The sequence below is a fragment of the Lissotriton vulgaris genome, chromosome 6, assembly GCF_964263255.1.
Source record: "Lissotriton vulgaris chromosome 6, aLisVul1.2, whole genome shotgun sequence".
Classification (NCBI taxonomy): domain Eukaryota; kingdom Metazoa; phylum Chordata; class Amphibia; order Caudata; family Salamandridae; genus Lissotriton; species Lissotriton vulgaris.
The window spans coordinates 1,923,645,406-1,923,666,338 of record NC_141694.1 but is presented as its reverse complement, the minus strand read 5'-3'; the positions used below and the strand labels follow the sequence as shown (position 1 = coordinate 1,923,666,338).

The 20,933-nt window shown below is 49.6% G+C and overlaps 1 protein-coding gene across 1 annotated transcript in view; it reads left to right on the top strand.

Moving 5' to 3' along the window:
* The window catches only part of LOC147709939 (uncharacterized), a 187,699-nt gene that overhangs the window by 50,895 nt on the left and 115,871 nt on the right, over nt 1-20,933 (top strand). Inside the window, exon 2 of the mRNA XM_086928350.1 lies at nt 20,235-20,355. Within this exon, the coding sequence (XP_086784476.1) occupies nt 20,235-20,355 (121 nt within the window). The remainder of the gene's footprint in view (nt 1-20,234; nt 20,356-20,933) is intronic.

The window sequence follows — 20,933 nt, the reverse complement described above, 5'->3', positions numbered from 1 at the left end:
TCAGAAGTGTCTGCTCATGGTTTATCTATTCACAGGCGGTGCTCATGGCTTAGGTATTCACAGGTGTCAGCTCATTGCTTAGATATTCACAGGTGTCTGTTCATGGCTTAGATATTCACAGGTGTCTGTTCATGGCTTAGATATTCATAGGCGTCTGTTCAAGGCTTAGATATTCACAGGCGCCTGCTCATGGCTAAGATATTCACAGGCGTCTGCTCAAAGCGTAGATATTCACAGGCGTCTGCTCAAAGTTTAGATATTCACAGGCGTCTGCTCGTGGCTTAAATATACACAGGCATCTGCTCATGGCTTAGGTATTCACAGGAATCTGCTCATAGCTTAGATATTCACAGGCATCTGCTCATGGCTTGGATATTCACAGGCGTCTGCTCATGGCTTGGATATTCACAGGCGTCTGCTTGTAGCTTAGATATTCACAGGCGTTGGCTCATGGTTTAAATAAACAGTTAGAATCCACTCCTTGAGATTAAGGGTGTCTCCTCCACAGTGGGGAACACCTTTATGTTTTTAGGTCCCCTCACACACCAACAGGCCCCTTGGTGTCATGCTTCATCATCGGGGTCATCGTACCCCTCTACGGGGTACGGCGTGCTGCGACCTACGGAGACGTGTGAGCACTTGTTAGACTATGTGTGGTGTTGGTGAGGGGGTATTTTGAATAAATGTGAGTGTATTGTGGGGTTTGGGAAATAGTGATAGTTAAAAAGAACCTGGCTCGTGGGGTGACTAAAAATTATTTAATAAGCCCCCGGGCTGGTGCTGTTAAAAATGAGGGTGGGAGGTCACTAAGCTGACAATGTGCGTTACCTCCTTTTTGTGTGCATCGACATGTTTCGGTGCCAGAAGCACCTTCTTCAGGACGGGGTGCACAAATCCCCACCTTACTCACGTTTCTCTAACTAATACCAGAATTTTCTAATAAAAGTGAGGAAAAATTACAGTGCAGGTAAAAGTAATGTACCTAGCAAAAAAAGACGTTGTCTATGGATCAACCTGTAAAGGAAAGAAGACAAAAACATTTTTTCTGGCGGTTGCTCCCTTGATCCCACGCTGGTATCGTATCGCCACACTGCCAGACTGCAAAACGATTTTTAAAGCCCTGCCCTTTGCTCGCATTGACCCCTGCATTATTCATTCATTTGTGCCCCGTTAGCATAGCATCGTAGCGCGATTGTAGACGCTAAGCGCTAATTACCTGTATTTGAACCTGTCTGTGCATTGCTGCCTGTAACTGTATTAATTGTTTTTTGCTGGCTATTGTGACGCTTCCTCTCTGTCCAAAATTTAATATCCCAGCCTCGTCCTGTTTGTCTTTGGGGTCGCTGCCATTTTGTTGATTGTTGTTGCCTCCCAGCACCGCCTCTCCACCCCGCTCCCGCCTCCCTGCTGACACACTCCTCCCACAGAAAGGATAGCCTCTTCCCTAAGCCACTAGCGCTGTGACCGTCCTGAACCTCTTCAGAAGCGGTTGCTCCCTTGATCCCACGCTGGTATCGTATCGCCACACTGCCAGACTGCAAAACGATTTTTAAAGCACTGCCCTTTGCTCACATTGACCCCTGCATTATTCATTCATTTGTGCCCCGTTAGCATAGCATCGTAGCGCGATTGTAGACGCTAAGCGCTAATTACCTGTATTTGAACCTGTCTGTGCATTGCTGCCTGTAACTGTATTAATTGTTTTTTGCTGGCTATTGCGACGCTTCCTCTCTGTCCAAAATTTAATATCCCAGCCTCGTCCTGTTTGGCTTTGGGGTCGCTGCCATTTTGTTGATTGTTGTTGCCTCCCAGCACCGCCTCTCCACCCCGCTCCCGCCTCCCTGCTGACACACCCCTCGCCCCACCCCCCTCCACACTCCATTTATGACGCATGGATGTACGTGCAGCGTCCACGCGCCGCGGCCGCGCCGAAGGTGCGCCAATGGTAAGCCCGTCTACGCCCGGACCGCGCCTGGACCGCGCCCATCGCCAGACCCCCTGGTTCCCGTAATGCCCAGTCCAGTCGCATCACTTACGATGCCACCACCCTCCTAGCCCTTAACCCCGGCCGTTCCCCCAACTGCGTCCAAGCCGCTCCTGGACACACCCATGGACCCTTCTCTTGCAACTCCTGCAAGTTCGACAGCACCAAAACCAACTCCTCATCCACCAACACCAATCAGAGACCTGACACCAACCACCTAAAATGCATCCTGCTCAACACCCGCTCGGTCCACAGACACGCCATCGACCTCTGGAATCTACTAGACACCATCTCTCCGGACGTCGCGTTCCTAACTGAAACATGGATGAACGCCTCCTCAGCCCCAGACATCACCATTACCATCCCGGAAGGCTATAAGATCATCCGTAAGGACCGCATCAAGCAAACAGGAGGAGGCATCGCTATCGTCCGTAAGAACTCCATCCGCATCTCAGCCAGCTCAGACGTCAACCTTGCCAGCGCCGAACACCTCCACTTCCATATCCATACCGACCCCAAGACCACACTCAGAGGCACCCTCCTCTACCGGCCACCAGGACCCCGTGCACAATTCAGTGACGACATCACTGACTTTATCACCCCACACGCCCTCCCCTCCGAGGACTACATTCTTTTGGGAGACTTCAATTTTCACCTGGAAAAGAGCAATGACAGCAGCACCACCACCCTTCTGGACAATCTTGCCAACCTCGGACTCAAACAACTTGTCACTACCCCCGCCCACATTGCAGGTCACACACTCGACCCCATCTTCACCTCCAGCAAACATGTCTCATTCAGTCACACCACAGCTCTTCATTGGACGGACCACAGCTGCGTTCACTTTACCTACAATAAGACCACAATCCACAACCATCCTCAACCTACCCTGCAAAGAAACTGGAACAAAATCACCATCGACCACATCTCCTCATCGCTTCTTCTAAACCCCCCCGCCCACTCCTCAAACCCCAACCAAGCAGCCATTAACCTCACCCAATGGCTATCCAACAGCGCCGACATCCTAGCACCGTTGAAAAAACGTCAAAGCAAACTAGGCAGCAAAAACGCCTCTTGGTTCAACGATGATCTTAAGAAATCGAAGAAACTCTGTCGTTCCCTCGAGAAGGCCTGGAAAAAAGACCCAAACACCAGCAACAGGGACGCCTTCAAAAACGCCACCCGCATACACCACCAACTAATCCGATCTGCCAAGAACGCCGCATTCAAAAACCGACTAGATAACAACGCCCACAACAGCAAGGAATTATTCAACATCGTCAAAGAATTTACCAACCCATCAGCCAACTCCAACGACATCACCCCCTCCCAAGCCCTCTGCGACTCCCTAGCTTCGTTCTTCCACAACAAAATCGCAGACATCCACAACAGCTTCGACAACCGACCCGGAGACCAACCCACCCAACCTTCTGCAGGACCTTCACCCCCCTTGAACATCCTCAACGACTGGAACCCAATCTCCACTGAGGACACCATCCGCCTGATGAACTCCATCCACTCAGGATCCCCAACTGACCCATGCCCTCACCACATCTTCAACAAAGCAGACTCCATCATAGCACCACACCTCCGAGATATCATCAACTGCTCCCTCAACTCCGCCACCTTCCCGGAAATCTGGAAACACGCAGAACTCAGCGCCCTTCTGAAAAAACCCACAGCTGACCCCACCGAACTCAAAAACTACCGCCCCATCTCGCTTCTTCCATTCCCGGCCAAAGTCATCGAGAAAGCTGTCAACAACCAGCTCGCCACCTTCCTCGAAGCCAACAAATCCCTCGACCCCTCACAGTCCGGCTTCCGAGCCAAACATAGCACTGAGACCGCACTTATCGCAGCAACAGACGACATTCGAACTCTACTGGACAATGGAGACACAGTCGCCCTCATCCTCCTCGACCTCTCCGCAGCCTTCGACACAGTCTGTCATAGCACCCTTCTACAGCGCCTCAGAAACGTCGGAATCCAAGGAAAAGCACTGGAATGGATCACCTCGTTCCTCACCGGAAGAACCCAGAGAGTCCGCCTCCCACCATTCAAGTCAGAGGCCTCTGAAGTCATCTGCGGCGTGCCACAAGGATCGTCACTCAGCCCCACCCTCTTCAACGTATACATGAGCCCCCTTGCGGCCATCGCTCGCCAACACAATCTCAACATCATCTCCTACGCTGACGACACTCAACTGATCCTCTCACTCACCAAAGACCCTAACACCGCCAAAACCAACTTACACGAAGGAATGAAAGAAGTAGCCGAGTGGATGAAGCACAGCCGTCTGAAACTGAACTCAGACAAAACAGAAGTCCTCATCTTGGGCACCTCCCCCTCCGCCTGGGATGACTCTTGGTGGCCAGAGGCCCTTGGAAAAGCACCCATCCCGACGGACCACGCACAGAACCTGGGCGTCATCCTGGATTCCTCACTCTCGATGACCAGACAAGTCAACGCCGTTTCATCATCTTGCTTCAACATTCTTCGCATGCTCAAAAAAACATTTCGCTGGATCCCCACCGAAACTAGAAAAACGGTCACCCACGCACTGGTCACGAGCCGCCTGGACTACGGAAACACCCTATACGCCGGTACCACCGCAAAACTCCAGAAAAAACGACAACGCATCCAGAACGCCTCAGCCAGGCTCATACTAGACATCCCGCGTAAAGAACACATCTCTGGTCACCTGAAAAACCTCCACTGGCTCCCCGTAAATAAAAGGATTACTTTCCGCCTCCTAACCCACGCACACAAAGCACTTTACGAACTTGGACCCGAATGCCTCAACACACGACTGTCCTTCTACACCCCCTCCCGTCAGCTATGATCCTCCAACCAAGCCCTTGCCACTGTACCTCGCATCAACAAAACCACCATGGGAGGTAGATCCTTCTCCTACCTGGCAGCTAAAACCTGGAACTCACTTCCCGCTCACCTTCGCCTTACTCAGAACCACCTAGCATTCAGAAAGCAACTTAAAACTTGGATATTCGACAAGTAATTCCCCACCCTTCCTCAAGCGCCTTGAGACCCTATGGGTATGTAGCGCTCTATATAAATCTCTTGACTTGACTTGACTTGACTCCATATCCATAGGTAAAATGTCCAGTGGTTACAGGTGACATACTATAGCTGTATTCCAGTGCTTATAGTGGGATAAAAATATTTTACAAAAAACACACTAGACTCACTGACACACAACATAGAGCACACACACTTAATGAGGAAATTTTTGATCAGATGTTTTAAAATCATTTCCTGGTCGTAACACTATTGTTGGTAAAGAGGGAAAGGACAAAGTTTGTGTTATATCCCTGTGAAGTGAGGAGAAATGTCAATTTCATGCCATTACATATTTACAACATACTGTTTTGGAGTTGTAGATAAACCTCATGAGCCAAAACGTCAGGATCTGGTGTGCTAACTAGCACCTGTTTGAGAAAGAAAGGCATATTCAGGTCTTGGTTTAACTTACATTCATGTAGTGGTGGCAGTGCTCACAATCATCAGACCTTTCTACTCACAATTTCTATGAGGAAATACCTCCCTGAGTAGAAAGGTCTGACTGCCACCACTACATGAATGTAAGTTAAACCAAGACCTGAATATGCCTTTCTTTCTCAAACAGGTGCTAGTTAGCACACCAGATCCTGACGTTTTGGCTCATGAGGTTTATCTCTCTAACAAAAGAGAGGGACCCAATAAACCAAAGGGGTAGGGTACCAAAGGACACAATTGTCAATAAAGTTTTCCCCTTTGGGTGAACTTAAAAGCAAACCACAATTTTTAGACAAAACAGAGACAATTGACCTGAATTAACAAATGTGGAGCAAATATTGAAAAAAACATGCAATAGTCATACATATAAAATGTACATTTTATTTCAGTAAATTAAAAACCAGATTTTAGTAAACATATTATAATACATCAAAAGTTCATTACATGAGGGGGCGTGGCTTAGCGGGCGATCATGGCGGACGTGGCTTGCTAGAGCTCCCGCCGGCCCGACATTTATCCTGGCCCCTGAACCCGAAGAGTGTTCCACGACCGGGGTGAACTTGGCGGACGACACTGGGAGCCATCCGGTGCCCGGGACGACGCGCAGAAACCAGCTGGGGCGGAGAGGCGACTGGGTGCAGCGAGCGGCCTGGTGCCCGTTGGACAGGCCGGGGCCTCAATTTTGGCGTGCCCGGGCCGGAGGCCTCGACCCGGGGCCAGTGGTGCCGCTCCCTGGCGGCGTTCCAGGGCTCCCTATTGCCGGCGGCCCATCGCGGAGTGCCCTATCTATCCCCACATTGCCAGCAGTGGGGGCCCGTGCCTGTGGGGGGCTTCGGTGGAGCTGCGGCCCACCTGACTTTGGCTGAGCCGGGGCCTCGAGTTTGGCGGCCCCTGCTCGTGATTACCCTCGCCGATCCTGGGACCCTCCGCTGTTGCTGTGTGCAGCGCCCTCCACCCCTGGGGACACGGCGCTTTCCGCTGCCGGCGGGCGCGGCATCCTCCACTGCAGCTGACCGCTGCGCCCTGCCATCGGCGAGCGCTGCACCATCCGCCCTCGCGGACCGAGGTGGATCGGACTGGGGCGGCCAGTGCCCGCGGCGAGCCAGGAGTGCCGGTGGGTCCGGTGCGGTCTAGGCGCCGGCCCGCAGTGGGAGCCATCGACCTGTGAGTGTGGCCCCCCTCCCCCTCTACCGCATTTCAGGAGCAGTTGCAGGACGCTGTGCCCGGGGAGGTTGCTGCGGGCTCTGGACGGCCTGACCCTCTTGGAGCTCGCTGGTTGCACTGATACAGAGTGGAAGAGGCGGACATCTTGGGAGAGGTGCCCCGAGTGGCGCTTACACACGCTGGGAGCTAGCGGGGTCGCGCTACCTGGGTACCTACCTATGACCAACGGCTCGGCGACGAGTGGATCCTGAGTGGACTGGTGTGCTCCGGGCGCCCCGGCTGGGGCCTGAGTGAAGGACTTTCAAGCGGTGCGACCCCCTACAGGTGCGTGCTATTAACCGGTTGTTTTTTGCCGCCGCCATGACCAGGGGCACGGCCGCCACAAAGACTGGGCCCATCGGCAAATTCAGAGGCCCTGGTGGAAGTGCTGGAGCGGCTGGTGGGGGCCAGAGTGCTGGACCGGACAACGCGGCGCTGTTGACGGCCATTACCCAGTCCCGCGACATGTTAAATGCATAGATTGGTGCGGTGGGTGCCGATGTGATGCTTCTGCGCCAGGACCTTCGCAACGCAGTCGCCCGCATTACTGAAACGGAGACCAGGGTCACGGCAGTGGAGGGAGATATTGGCGCCCTTAAGAAGAAGATTGCCGACATGGAACAGACACAACGAGGCTTGGCACTACGGGTGGAGGATGCCGAAGGGCGGGCGCGACGGAACAACCTGCGCTTTGTCGGCTTTCCGGAGGACTGTGAGAAGGGGCCTATGGATGTCTTCCTGTCCCAGTGGCTGGAGGGCTGGCTACCCCCGAACACCCTGTCGCGCTGCTTCGTGGTGGAGCGCGCACACCGCGCCTTAACGCAGAAGCCGCCGGCTGGGGAGCGACCTCGCCCGATCATCGCCAGGCTCCTCAACTTCCATGACGGGGATGTTATTCTCCGGGAAGCGCGGCTTAAGGACACACTGCTCTATGACAATCATAGGATTATGAAATTCCCAGACTATACCAAACTGGTACACCAGCAGAGACATTCCTTTCTGGCAGCCAAGGCCAAGCTGCGTGGTCTGAAAATCCAGTACTCGCTGCTCTACCCGGCTCGCCTTCGGGTGATCTTCAACTCAAAGACCCATTTCTTTGATACACCGGAGGCCGTCTTCAATTGGACGGATGAGACTGTCAGGCTTTGCCCGCACGTCCAGCCGGGGCTGCACTCTGGGTCGCCGCGTGGCTCCTCGCAGGACCGGAGCAACCCGTCTGGAAAGGGGAAACGCCATCGCAAATCCCGCTCCCGACGGAGGTCCCTGTCCCGGGATCCCCTGCTGGGGGACACACAACCTGACACAGATTAACCTGGCGAGGACTCAGGATTATCGCCGGCCGGGGCTGCCTACTGGTTGCCTCTCATCGATGACCACAGCCCGTGGCTGCTGAGCTCTGATCGATGGAGCGGACATTGACTGGTGCAGTATTGACTTCTTCCCGGGCGGGTGTGTGGGCCCTCATGGTCTGGTACCCCCTTGTTCGTGGTGCCTTGCTTCTGATGTTGCTATACTCTTGGAGTGGGTTTGGGGCGCATTTTATGGGCTGCCTCCTCCGGGTGGGTTTGGGGGGTGGTTCTGGGAGTGTGCCTAGTTGGTTTTAGGGGGGCCTAGTTGGGATCCGTTGGTATGACTGGCTTTAGACGCTGTGTTCTGGGTCTGAAGTACCGTATGCCGCGACAGATACTTCATTGTTCATTGAGGTATAGGGGTGGGGGAGGGGGGACCTGGGGTGTTTGGTTGCCAGTGGGTTGGGTTGGGGTTAGCGGGGTAGCGGGGGTTGGGGTTGTGTTCTTTGGGGTGCACGTGTTTCGTATGATGTCGGCAGCTGGAGGGCTGGGAGTCTGGGTTGGGCTGCGGGGATTGCGGGAACAGACCCATTGTGACAATGGCTGATGCTCCACAACTTGTGCCGTCTGGTGCTCTTATGCATATATTGAGCTGGAATGTCCGGGGGCTCCTGGACAAGATCAAACGGGGGGCTGTGCTTCGCTGGGCGAAGAGGGACTTGGCTGATGTGCTCCTTCTCCAGGAAACGCACATGATGGGTACTAAAGCACTGAGCCTGCAGAGGTTTGGCTTCCACCAGGTGTTTCATGTCGGGTTTGCTAGGGGTTCGAGGGGGGTGGCCATCCTGGTCCACAAGCGATTAGCCTATACTCATGAGCGTCAATGGCTCGATCCTCAGGGCCGGTTTGTGTTTGTGCAGGGGAAGATTGGTGTGGAGCCTGTAATCTTTGGTAGTGTGTATGCCCCTCCCCCCGCTGCAGTGGGCCCTTGCGGAGCGGCTGTTTGCCTTGTGGGCCGAGCTTCCCCGTTCCCTGGCTGTGATTGGTGGTGACTGGAACGATGTGTTGGATATGACTTTAGAAGGGGCGAGGGGTCGCGGCTGTGGCCTCTCCTACAAAGCTGAGCGCAATGATTGATGGTCTTGGATGGGTGGACGTGTGGAGGTATCTTCATGCAGAGCGGCGAGAATACACCTATGTGTCTGCTGTGCATGGCTCCCTCTCGCGCTTAGATTGTGTGTTTGTACCGGGGGCCTTCCTTGACAGGGTAAAGGGGGCGGCGATCCGGCCTCGCGGGTTATCCGACCGTCCCCTGTGGCGGTTCAGATTGACCTCTGTAAAGCGCGCCAACCGTTCAGATGGCGGATGTCTACATGGCACCTGCAGCAACCGGGCTACTCCCGGCATCTGCGCAGTGCGATCGCCCACTATTGGCAGGACAATCTAACCGAGGGGGTTGATGCGGTGACGGTATGGGAGGCCATGAAACCTGCCCTGAGGACTGTCGATATTGCCTGGTGCGCTTCTGCTCGCCGGACCCGGCAGGAAAGCGTTGCAACTGCTGCGGAACGTGTGGAAATGCGGGAGGCACGACACAGGGAGGCGGCCGATGATGTGACACTGCGGCTGCTTCTACAAGCGCAACAGTCTTACTCCTCTGTCTTGCTGGATGAGGCCCGCCAGGCGTGGCTGGCTACACGTAGCAGAGGGTACCAATGGGGCGACAAGTCTTGCACCATGCTCCACCGGTTGTGTCAGCAGACGTTCCAGCCGATCACCCTGCCGGGGCTGGTCGACGATGCGGGGGTGGTAATTACGGACCCCTCGATCCTTGCAGCGAGCTTTGCGCGCTACTACGAGCATCAGTATGCCTCTCGTGAGAGCCTCTCCCCCGGCAGCATTGAGGCTTACCGCGCAGCGGTCCGCCCGTAGGCGGTACCTGATGAGGTTCGTGATGCCCTGGATCTCCCCCTGACAGCTGAAGAATTGGGTGACGCACTGGGTCAACTTAATGCGGGTAAAGCACCTGGGCCCAGCGGGTTCCCCATCGAATTCTACCGGAAATTCCACCTGCAGCTTGGGCCGCATTACAGGCGGGCACTGGAACTGGCTCAGGAGCGGGGTAGCCTCCCCCCGGACTGGCGTCACGCCGAAATTGTGGTGTTTCAAAAGCCGGGTAGACCCCCCGAGCGCCACGAGTCGTACCGCCCCATCTCCCTTATTAATTTTGAAGCCAAACTCCTGGCCAAGGCGCTTGCGAATCGCCTGCTTCCCCACATCTCGGCCCTTGTTCACCCGGACCAGGCGGGATTTATGCCGCACCGGGCGACGCAACACAACATTCGGCGGGCGCAGGCGGCGATTGACGCGATCAGGACAACTGGGGACCAAGCGGCGCTGTTGTTGGCTGACCTAGATAGTGCCTTTGACTCAGTCAGCTGGACCTACCTCCTTGCCCTTCTGCCACTACTGAACTTGGGTCCTGTTTTTATCTCATATGTGAAACTGCTATATACTAATATCACCGCTTCGGTGCGCGTCTCTGGGGCGATTTCTGCGCGGTTTCCTGTAGCCAGGGGCACTCGTCAGGGGTGCCCCCTCTCCCCGTACCTCTTCGCGCTGGCTATGGAGCCTATGGCCGCCCGAGTGCGTCAGGACGCGCTCTATCGGGGTTTCGTGTGGGGGACGGGCCATTCGGACCGCATTGCCCTATATGCGGATGACGTGCTCTTCTTTATGACCGATCTACAACGTACAGGGCCTCGTGTTCTTGAGATAATGCGGGAGTTCGGTCAGGCGTCGGGGCTCTTTCTTAACCCTCGCAAGTCAACCCTGTGGGTGCTGGGGGGGGGCCTCGGTGAACTGCCAGTGGGCTGCGTCCCTTCAGGTGGCGGTCGAAGGTATGAAGTACCTGGGCGTTTTCCTCTCGGCCTCGGCTACCGTGGCGTGGGATCGGAACGTCCAGCCCGTGTGGGACAGGGTCCAGATTGACGTTAAGACCTGGACGCGTATGCCCCTTAACATCTATGGCCGGCCAGCCATATTCAAAATGGTGGCCCTGCCTCGGCTCCTCTATCAACTACAGAATCACCCATATAAGATTGACCCGCAATGGTTCCGTGGAGTCAACTCGGTACTGGGCAGATTTCTGTGGGCCGGGGGTGCTTCTAGGGTGGCACTGCGCACCTGCTTTCTCTCTACCTACTGTGGCGGCTTGGCGTCCGCGGATATGCTATCGTATTACCAGGCCTCCCATCTTCTAGTGCTCAACGAGTGGTGGTATGGGGACCGTAGCGATCCGGCCTATGCACTGGAACACTCATTGATGGGAGGTGCCACACTTCACACTCTGCTGTACTCGGCCAGATGGAGGGGGGCTTTGCCAAGGGTCACCCAGGTGGTCTTCGCGATCTGGCGGCAGGCTCTGCACCGTATGGGGTGGTGGGGCAGGCTGACGGCCGAGACGCCGCTGTGGCATAACGGCCTACTACCGGCGCTGGCCTCCTTGTCCGGGTTTGGCAACTGGGACGCGATCGGGATCTTGTCTCTCGGTAACGTTCTCAACGGAACTACACTTAAGTCCTTTCAGGACCTTAGCTCTGAATATAGTCTGTCTAGGTCCCAATTCTTTCGCTACCTTCAGTTCCGCCATGCCCTTGGCCCCAGCCTGGTGGGGTTGGAGCAGCTCCCCGAATTTAGTCCTATTGAGGCTAAACTGTTTATGGGCGACCTGGGCGACAAGAAGGTCTCTCAGATATACCGCTCCCTGGTCATACACTGCTCCCCCTCCCTCTCGACATTGAAGGCCTCCTGGGAGAATGATGTTGGCCCCTTGGATGATGATGATTGGCGTGAGGCCCTCGAATCCCCCAGTGGCGGAGCTATAGCCGTCCGTCTTAGGTTTATTCAATTCAAGTACCTTCATAGGGCCTATTATACTAGAGAGCGGTTGTGGCGAGCGGGTCTCATCGCTGCCCCTCAATGTCTGAGGTGTGGTGCTGAGAGGGGGACGCTTTTCCATACAGTATGGTCCTGTGAGAGGCTGACCCGATTCTGGGCGGGGGTGTGGGACTGCCTGTCGGAGGTATTGGGGTGGGACATTCCCCGTACCCCTAGGCTGGGTCTCCTCCATATTCTGGAAAACGTGGGGGGTAACACTTACAAACGACACCTGCTGCTGTTGGGGCTAGTGGTGGCCAAGCGTGATCTGGCCCAGGCATGGAAGAGCGAACGTGCCCCTCCCTTGAGTGCGTGGAAGGCGGGATTAGACTTTCTAATGGGTCTAGAATTACCCGTATTTGAGGCCAGGGGGTGCCCCCGGAAACATTACAAGATTTGGAAGCGGTGGGCAGATTACAGGGGTCTGGACCTCGATCCCCCAGCTGATGTTGATGATGTACTGGCCCTTGATGTGGATCCCGGGCCCTAGGCTATTAGCCGACTCTGACTCTGATTTCCATCTTATGTTGCTGACCTGTGATCACGTGCACTGGGTTAGGGTGGGATAAGGGGTGGGTAGCTGGGGGGGGCGTTGGGGGGGTGTTGTTGGGGATGGGTGGGTCGGGAGGGAATTGGGGTGTGTTTTTCGTAAAACTCTGAGTTCACTGCCATGCTTTTATCTGTATGTGTTGTTGGCAGTCTCCTCCTGACTGTGGAGGGCTGTCCTGAACCTTGATTGAACTCTTAATAAAAACGGTTTTGAAAAACAAAAAAGTTCATTACACAAAAGGTGGGACAATATAAAAGGAAAATAATTCCAATTAAAAAGGAGAAAAAGAACACCAAACTCAATGGTTCAATAAGATATGCTTCATGAAGATATATCCAGATTCACAGTCACATGAGCTTCTTATCTCTATTTGTAAAATATTTCTCCAAAAAACAGTGCATCGACGCGTTTCGGTTATGGCATACAGATATTCAAGCCAAAAACCTTCCTCAGGATTAAAATTGATATCCCACTAAAACAATATCTGAAAATGAAAATACATAAAATAAGAAATACATCATATGACTATTACAATACTACATTACACCATGTGATTTCAAAAAATGCTCCTACATTAAACACTCACAACATGGAAACTTTGGATATTTATCGAATTTCATAGTTATTTACTCTATTACAGGTATCAACCACAAGCACTCAAAGACATTATAACTACATTCATATAGACTCCTTTATGAATGAGTTATGTCAATGATTTATTCTTATTGTACCCAACATTCGATCTGTTGTGGATATGAAGACCAAAGGGACTCATTTTTCAAGGGCCGGAGTCTAAAAACCTCACCCTGTTAAGTGTGCATAATAAAATGGCGAATTCTTTACCTTGACAAAATTCAAGCAATGTTGCTTACAGTCAACAGCATTATAATGATCGGCCACCTTCACAGTGTACCTACAAGGGTTAATAAACGGTTAGTGGTGTGTTCTACATATCAACATCCACCAAGATAAGTTGTTTGTCACATTTTCAAGAAAGGACCATGATTGGTCCGCACCACACCTTTAGCTATGTATTATCCAAAGAGTGGTACAAGATAATTAATGCCTTAAGTGCATTAACTCAAAATTCTATGGAAGTTATGTGCATTAAACAAAAATTATATGATATTTATGGTATTTCTGATGAAAATGCCAAGTCAGGCGATGTCTACTGGTTCTAATAATTTAAAACAACACATATACAAAGCCAGTGTGGAAAATGCTATACAATAGAGACTAATGGGTGTTTTCTATCTTAATACTAGACCTGTAGACACCAGTAGTTTATTCTCTCGTGTTGACATTTATGGTCAAACTCATGATAGCCAACCTACTCTATCCTGAGATCGTTTCAAGAATTTAAACTGTTTCTACCGATATACACCCTAGCATCATATTTCTCAACAGCCTGTTAAAGCCTAATGCTCACAGAAGAATTTTACACTGGTTTCAATTACCTTAAGCTGCATTCAACGTGCGTATAAATATATACTGCACAGGTCAGAAGACGTCCTCAATCACGTCACACAAATAACACGGCCACCGGACTAAAAATTTTCCCGGTATTTAGTCAGACCGCCCGCAGCCTAAAACGACATAGGACAGAACACGGAATTAGAATCACGCAAATCCGTGTAGCGTGAACCGAAAGCCAGCGGTTTTGCTCTTATAACATACCTGCTAAAGTAGCGCCGAGGGCCGTAGCGTGGGGTTCTGTTATCTGTCCTCCAAGGATATTAGGCAGCTGTGAGGACCGTTATTTTTATATGGTATGCGCGCGTATTGACTAAACTAACATCCGGGTTTAGAATAACATCCGGGTAATACCACGCCTCCGGAAAACGTTCAAAGACGGACTAGGCTTCGTCAGGCAATAACCTTACAAAAAGCGGACTAGAGCTACAACATTATAGCGTGTGGCATATATATCAGGATACTCCATGTTTGTGTATGTCCCAATCAAGGAAAAACAATGAATGATATCTTAGATTATACAAGTACATACATACTTCAATACATTTTTTCAATTGATGTACAGTGAAACGCGCTAGTAAAAATACGAGAGCTGTTTACAGAAAAATACATTTATTTACAGTACGAAGTATACATATATCTGCAATATACCTAATAGCTACAATGATGCATACAGATATTATTTTTATATAAATTCATATCATCATTTCAGTAATAAAGATGCCTACAGATATCGTCAAATTACATCCCTATATTTGACATCATAGTTTTATAGAACTAACATCCTTTTCATCATCTTATTTTAAACAATTGGAAAACAATATTATTTACAACAAAACCCACATGTTCACAAATCCATTTTAGTACATGTCAACATTCCTGTAGATTACATAGGAAACAATACCATCACACAGTATGGTCACTATTCGACACCTAGTCCTATTTAAAGACCATTGTCTTCTTTAAATAACTATGAAATTCGATAAATATCCAAAGTTTCCATGTTGTGAGTGTTTAATGTAGGAGCATTTTTTGAAATCACATGGTGTAATGTAGTATTGTAATAGTCATATGATGTATTTCTTATTTTATGTATTTTCATTTTCAGATATTGTTTTAGTGGGATATCAATTTTAATCCTGAGGAAGGTTTTTGGCTTGAATATCTGTATGCCATAACCGAAACGCGTCGATGCACTGTTTTTTGGAGAAATATTTTACAATTAGAGATAAGAAGCTCATGTGACTGTGAATCTGGATATATCTTCATGAAGCATATCTTATTGAACCATTGAGTTAGGTGTTCTTTTTCTCCTTTTTAATTGGAATTATTTCCTTTTATATTGTCCCACCTTTTGTGTAATGAACTTTTGATGTATTATAATATGTTTACTAAAATCTGGTTTTTAATTTACTGAAATAAAATGTACATTTTTTATGTATGACTATTGCATGTTTTTTTCAATATTTGCTCCACATTTGTTAATTCAGGTCAATTGTCTCTGTTTTGTCTAAAAATTGTGGTTTGCTTTTAGGTTCACCCAAAGGGGAGGTTTCATGAGGTTTATCTACAACTCCAAAACAGTATGTTGTAAATATGTAATGGCATGAAATTGACATTTCTCCTCACTTTACAGGGATATAACACAAACTTTGTCCTTTCCCTCTTTACCAACAATAGTGTTACGACCAGGAAATGATTTTAAAACATCTGATCAAAAATTTCCTCATTAAGTGTGTGTGCTCTATGTTGTGTGTCAGTGAGTCTAGTGTGTTTTTTGTAAAATATTTTTATCCATCTATAAGCACTGGAATACAGCTATAGTATGTCACCTGTAACCACTGGACATTTTACCTATGGATAAGGAGAGAGAGACCACCAGAAACATTTTTTTTGTCTTCTTTCCTTTACAGGTTGATCAATAGACAACGTCTTTTTTTGCTAGGTACATTACTTTTACCTGCACTGTAATTTTTCCTCACTTTTATTAGAAAATTCTGGTATTAGTTAGAGAAACGTGAGTAAGGTGGGGATTTGTGCACCCCGTCCTGAAGAAGGTGCTTCTGGCACCGAAACATGTCGACGCACTCAAAAAGGAGGTAATGCACATTGTCAGCGTAGTGACCTCCCACCCTCAATTTTAACAGCACCAGCCCGGGGGCTTATTAAATAATTTTTAGTCACCCCACAAGCCAGGTTCTTTTTAACTATCACTATTTCCCAAACCCCACAATACACTCACATTTATTCAAAATACCCCCTCACCAACACCACACATAGTCTAACAAGTGCTCCCACGTCTCCTTAGGTCGCAGCACGCCGTACCCCGTAGAGGGGTACGATGACCCCGATGATGAAGCATGACACCAAGGGGCCTGTTGGTGTGTGAGGGGACCTAAAAACATAAAGGTGTTCCCCACTGTGGAGGAGACACCCTCAATCTCAAGGAGTGGATTTTAACTGTTTATTTAAATATCCCAGGGAGAATGAATCCATTCTGATTTCTCTCTCTCCCCCCTCTGATTGTTAATTATATCATGGTTTAGATATTCACAGGCATCTGCTCATAGCTTAGATATTCACAGGCATCTGCTCATGGCTTAGATATTCACAGGCATCTGCTCATAGCTTAGATATTCACAGACGTTGGCTCATGGTTTAGATATTCACAGGCGTCTGCTCATGGCTTAGATATTCACAGGCGTCTGCTCATAGCTTAGATATTCACAGGCATCTGCTTATGGCTTAGATATTCACAGGCGTCTGCTCTTAGCTTAGGTATTCACAGGCGTCTGCTCAAAGCGTAGATATTCACAGGTGTCTGCTCATGGCTTAGATATTCACAGGCGTCTGCTCAAAGCTTAGATATTCACAGCTGTCTGCTCAAAGTGTAGATATTCACAGACGTCTGCTCAAAGCTTAGATATTCACAGGTGTCTGCTCATGGCTTAGATATTCACAGGTGTCTGCTCATGGCTTAGATATTCACAGGTGTCTGCTCAAAGTGTAGATATTCACAGACGTCTGCTCAAAGCTTAGATATTCACAGGTGTCTGCTCATGGCTTAGATATTCACAGGTGTCTGCTCATGGCTTAGATATTCACAGGTGTCTGCTCAAAGTGTAGATATTCACAGGCGTCTGCTCATGGCTTAGATATTCACAGGTGTCTGCTCATGGCTTAGATATTCACAGGTGTCTGCTCAAAGTGTAGATATTCACAGGCGTCTGCTCATGGCTTAGATATTCACAGGTGTCTGCTCATGGCTTAGATATTCACAGGTGTCTGCTCAAAGTGTAGATATTCACAGGCGTCTGCTCATGGCTTAGATATTCACAGGCGTCTGCTCATGGCTTAGATATTCACAGGCATCTGCTCATGGCTTAGATATTCACAGGCGTCTGCTCAAATCTTAGATATTCATAGGTGTCTGCTCATGGCTTAGATATTCACAGGTGTCTGCTCATGGCTTAGATATCCACAGGTGTCTGCTCATGGCTTAGATATTCAAAGGCGTCTGCTCAAATCTTAGATATTCATAGGTGTCTGCTCATGGCTTAGATATTCACAGGCGTCTGCTCATAGCTTAGATATTCACAGACGTTGGCTCATGGTTTAGATATTCACAGGCATCTGCTCTTAGCTTAGGTATTCACAGGCGTCTGCTCAAAGCGTAGATATTCATAGGTGTCTGCTCATGGCTTAGATATTCACAGGTGTCTGCTCATGGCTTAGATATCCACAGGTGTCTGCTCAAATCTTAGATATTCATAGGTGTCTGCTCATGGCTTAGATATTCATAGGTGTCTGCTCATGGCTTAGATATTCACAGGTGTCTGCTCATGGCTTAGATATTCACAGGCGTCTGCTCATGGCTTAGATATTCACAGGTGTCTGCTCATGGCTTAGATATTCACAGGCGTCTGCTCAAATCTTAGATATTCATGGGTGTCTGCTCATGGCTTAGATATTCACAGGTGTCTGCTTATGGCTTAGATATTCACAGGTGTCTGCTCATGGCTTAGATATTCACAGACGTCTGCTCAAAGCTTAGATATTCATAGGTGTCTGCTCATGGCTTAGATATTCACAGGCGTCTGCTCATGGCTTAGATATTCACAGGCATCTGCTCATAGCTTAGATATTCACAGGCGTCTGCTCATGGCTTAGATATTCACAGGCATCTGCTCATAGCTTAGATATTCACAGGCATCTGCTCATGGCTTAGATATTCACAGGCATCTGCTCATAGCTTAGATATTCACAGGCGTCTGCTCGTGGCTTAAATATTCACAGGCATCTGCTCATGGCTTAGGTATTCACAGGCATCTGCTCATGGCTTAGATATTCACAGGTGTCTGCTCATAGCTTAGATATTCACAGGCGTCTGCTCATAGCTTAGATATTCACAGGTGTCTGGTCATAGCTTAGATATTCACAGGCGTCTGCTCATAGCTTAGATATTCACAGGTGTCTGCTCATGGCTTAGATATTCACAGGTGTCTGTTCATGGCTTAGATATTCACAGGTGTCTGCTCATAGCTTAGATATTCACAGGCGTCTGCTCATAGCTTAGATATTCACAGGCGTCGGCTCATGGCTTTGATTTTCACAGGCGTCTGCTCATAGCTTAGATATTCACAGGCATCTGCTCATGGCTTAGATATTCACAGGCGTCGGCTCATGGCTTTGATTTTCACAGGTGTCTGCTCAAAGCGTAGATATTCACAGGCATCTGCTCATGGCTTAGATATTCACAGGCGTCTGCTCATGGCTTAGATATCCACAGGCATCTGCTCATGGCTTAGATATCCACAGGCATCTGCTCATGGCTTAGATATCCACAGGCATCTGTCCAAAGCTTAGATATTCACAGGCGTCTGCTCGTGGCTTAGATATTCAGAGGCGTCTGCTCATAGCTTAGATATTCACAGGCGTCTGCTCGTGGCTTAGATATTCACAGGTGTCTGCTCATGGCCTAGGTATTCACAGGTGTCTGTTCATGGCTTAGATATTCGCAGGCATCTGCTCATAGCTTCGATATTCACAGGCAGCTGCTCATGGCTTAGATATTCACAGGCATCTGTATAAAGCTTAGATATTCACAGGCGTCTGCTCATGGCTTAGATATTCAGAGGCGTCTGCTCATAGCTTAGATATTCACAGGCGTCTGCTCATGGCCTAGGTATTCACAGGTGTCTGCTCATGGCTTAGATATTCACAGGCATCTGCTCATGGCTTAGATATTCACAGGCGTCTGCTCATGGCTTAGATATTCACAGGCGTCTGCTCAGGGCTTAGATATTCACAGGTGTTTGCTCATGGCTTAGATATTTACAGGTGTCTGCTCATGGCTTGGATATTCACAGGTGTCTGCTCATAGTTTAGGTATTCACAGTTGTCTGTTCATGGCGTAGCTATTCACAGCTGTCGGCTCATGATTTAGGTATTCACAGGTGTCTGCTCATGGCTTAGATATTCACAGGCGTCTGCTCATGGCTTAGATATTCACAGGCGTCTGCTCATGGCTTAGATATTCACAGGTGTTTGCTCATGGCTTAGATATTCACAGGCGTCTGCTCATGGCTTAGATATTCACAGGCGTCTGCTCAGGGCTTAGATATTCACAGGCATCTGCTCATGGCTTAGATATTCACAGGCGTCTGCTCATGGCTTAGATATTCACAGGTGTTTGCTCATGGCTTAGATATTCACAGGTGTTTGCTCATGGCTTAGATATTCACAGGTGTCTGCTTGTGGCTTAGATATTCACAGGCGTCTGCTTGTGGCTTAGATATTCACAGGCGTCTGCTCATGGCTTAGATATTCACAGGTGTCTGCTCATAGCTTAGATATTCACAGGCGTCTGCTCATAGCTTAGATATTCACAGGCGTCTGCTCATAGCTTAGATATTCACAGGCGTCTGCTCATAGCTTAGATATTCACAGGCGTCTGCTCATGGCTTAGATATTCACAGGCGTCTGCTAGTGGCTTAGATATTTACAGGCGTCTGCTCATGGCTTAGATATTCAAAGGCGTCTGCTCATAGCTTAGATATTCACAGGTGTCGGCTCTTGATTTAGGTATTAACAGGTGTCTGCTCAAAGCTTAAGTACTCATACTCCTTGTAAGTGCAGAATTCACACTTCGCGTGCTCCAGGTTAATGCTGTGTGTAGTCTTAACTTTACTTGCGCCCTATCAAAATGTGAGCATTGTTTGGATTTTTTATCTACCTTGAGAATGGAGTGGACTTGGCTGATCGGTGTGGTTTGTTGTTTCAGGTGACCTTCCATGATGTCGCTGTCTATTTCACGGAGGAGGAGTGGGGTCGGCTGGAAGAGTGGCAGAAGGGTCTCTACAGAAACGTCATGGAGGAGATTCACTCCGCCCTGGTGTCACTAGGTAAAAATGGAAACCTTTACCCTTTGTTATGTTCTCAAACTCCAGACTGGCATAAGAGGAGGTAGCATCTGGCATGTTCACGTGTGGCGACACGATAGGAGGTAGCATTTGGCATGTTCAGGTGTGGTTGGACGAAAAGAGGTAGCATTTTGGCATGTTTAGGTGTGGCGGCACGAGAGGAGGTAGCATTTGGCATGTTCAGGTGTGGTTGGACGAGAGGAGGTAGCATTCTGGCATGTTCAGGTGTGGCGGCACCAAAGGAGGTAGCATTTGGCATGTTCAGGTGTGGTTGGACGAGAGGAGGTAGCATTCTGGCATGTTCAGGTGTGGCGGCACGAGAGTAAGTAGCATTTTGGCATGTTCAGGTGTGGTTGGATGAGAGGAGGTAGCATTCTGGCATGTTCCGGTGTGGCGGCACAAAAGGAGGTAGCATTTGGCATGTTCAGGTGTGGTTGGACGAGAGGAGGTAGCATTCTGGCATGTTCAGGTGTGGCGGCACGAGAGGAGGTAGCATTTTGGCATGTTCAGGTGTGGTGGCACGAGAGTAGGTAGCATTTTGGCATGTTCAGGTGTGGCGG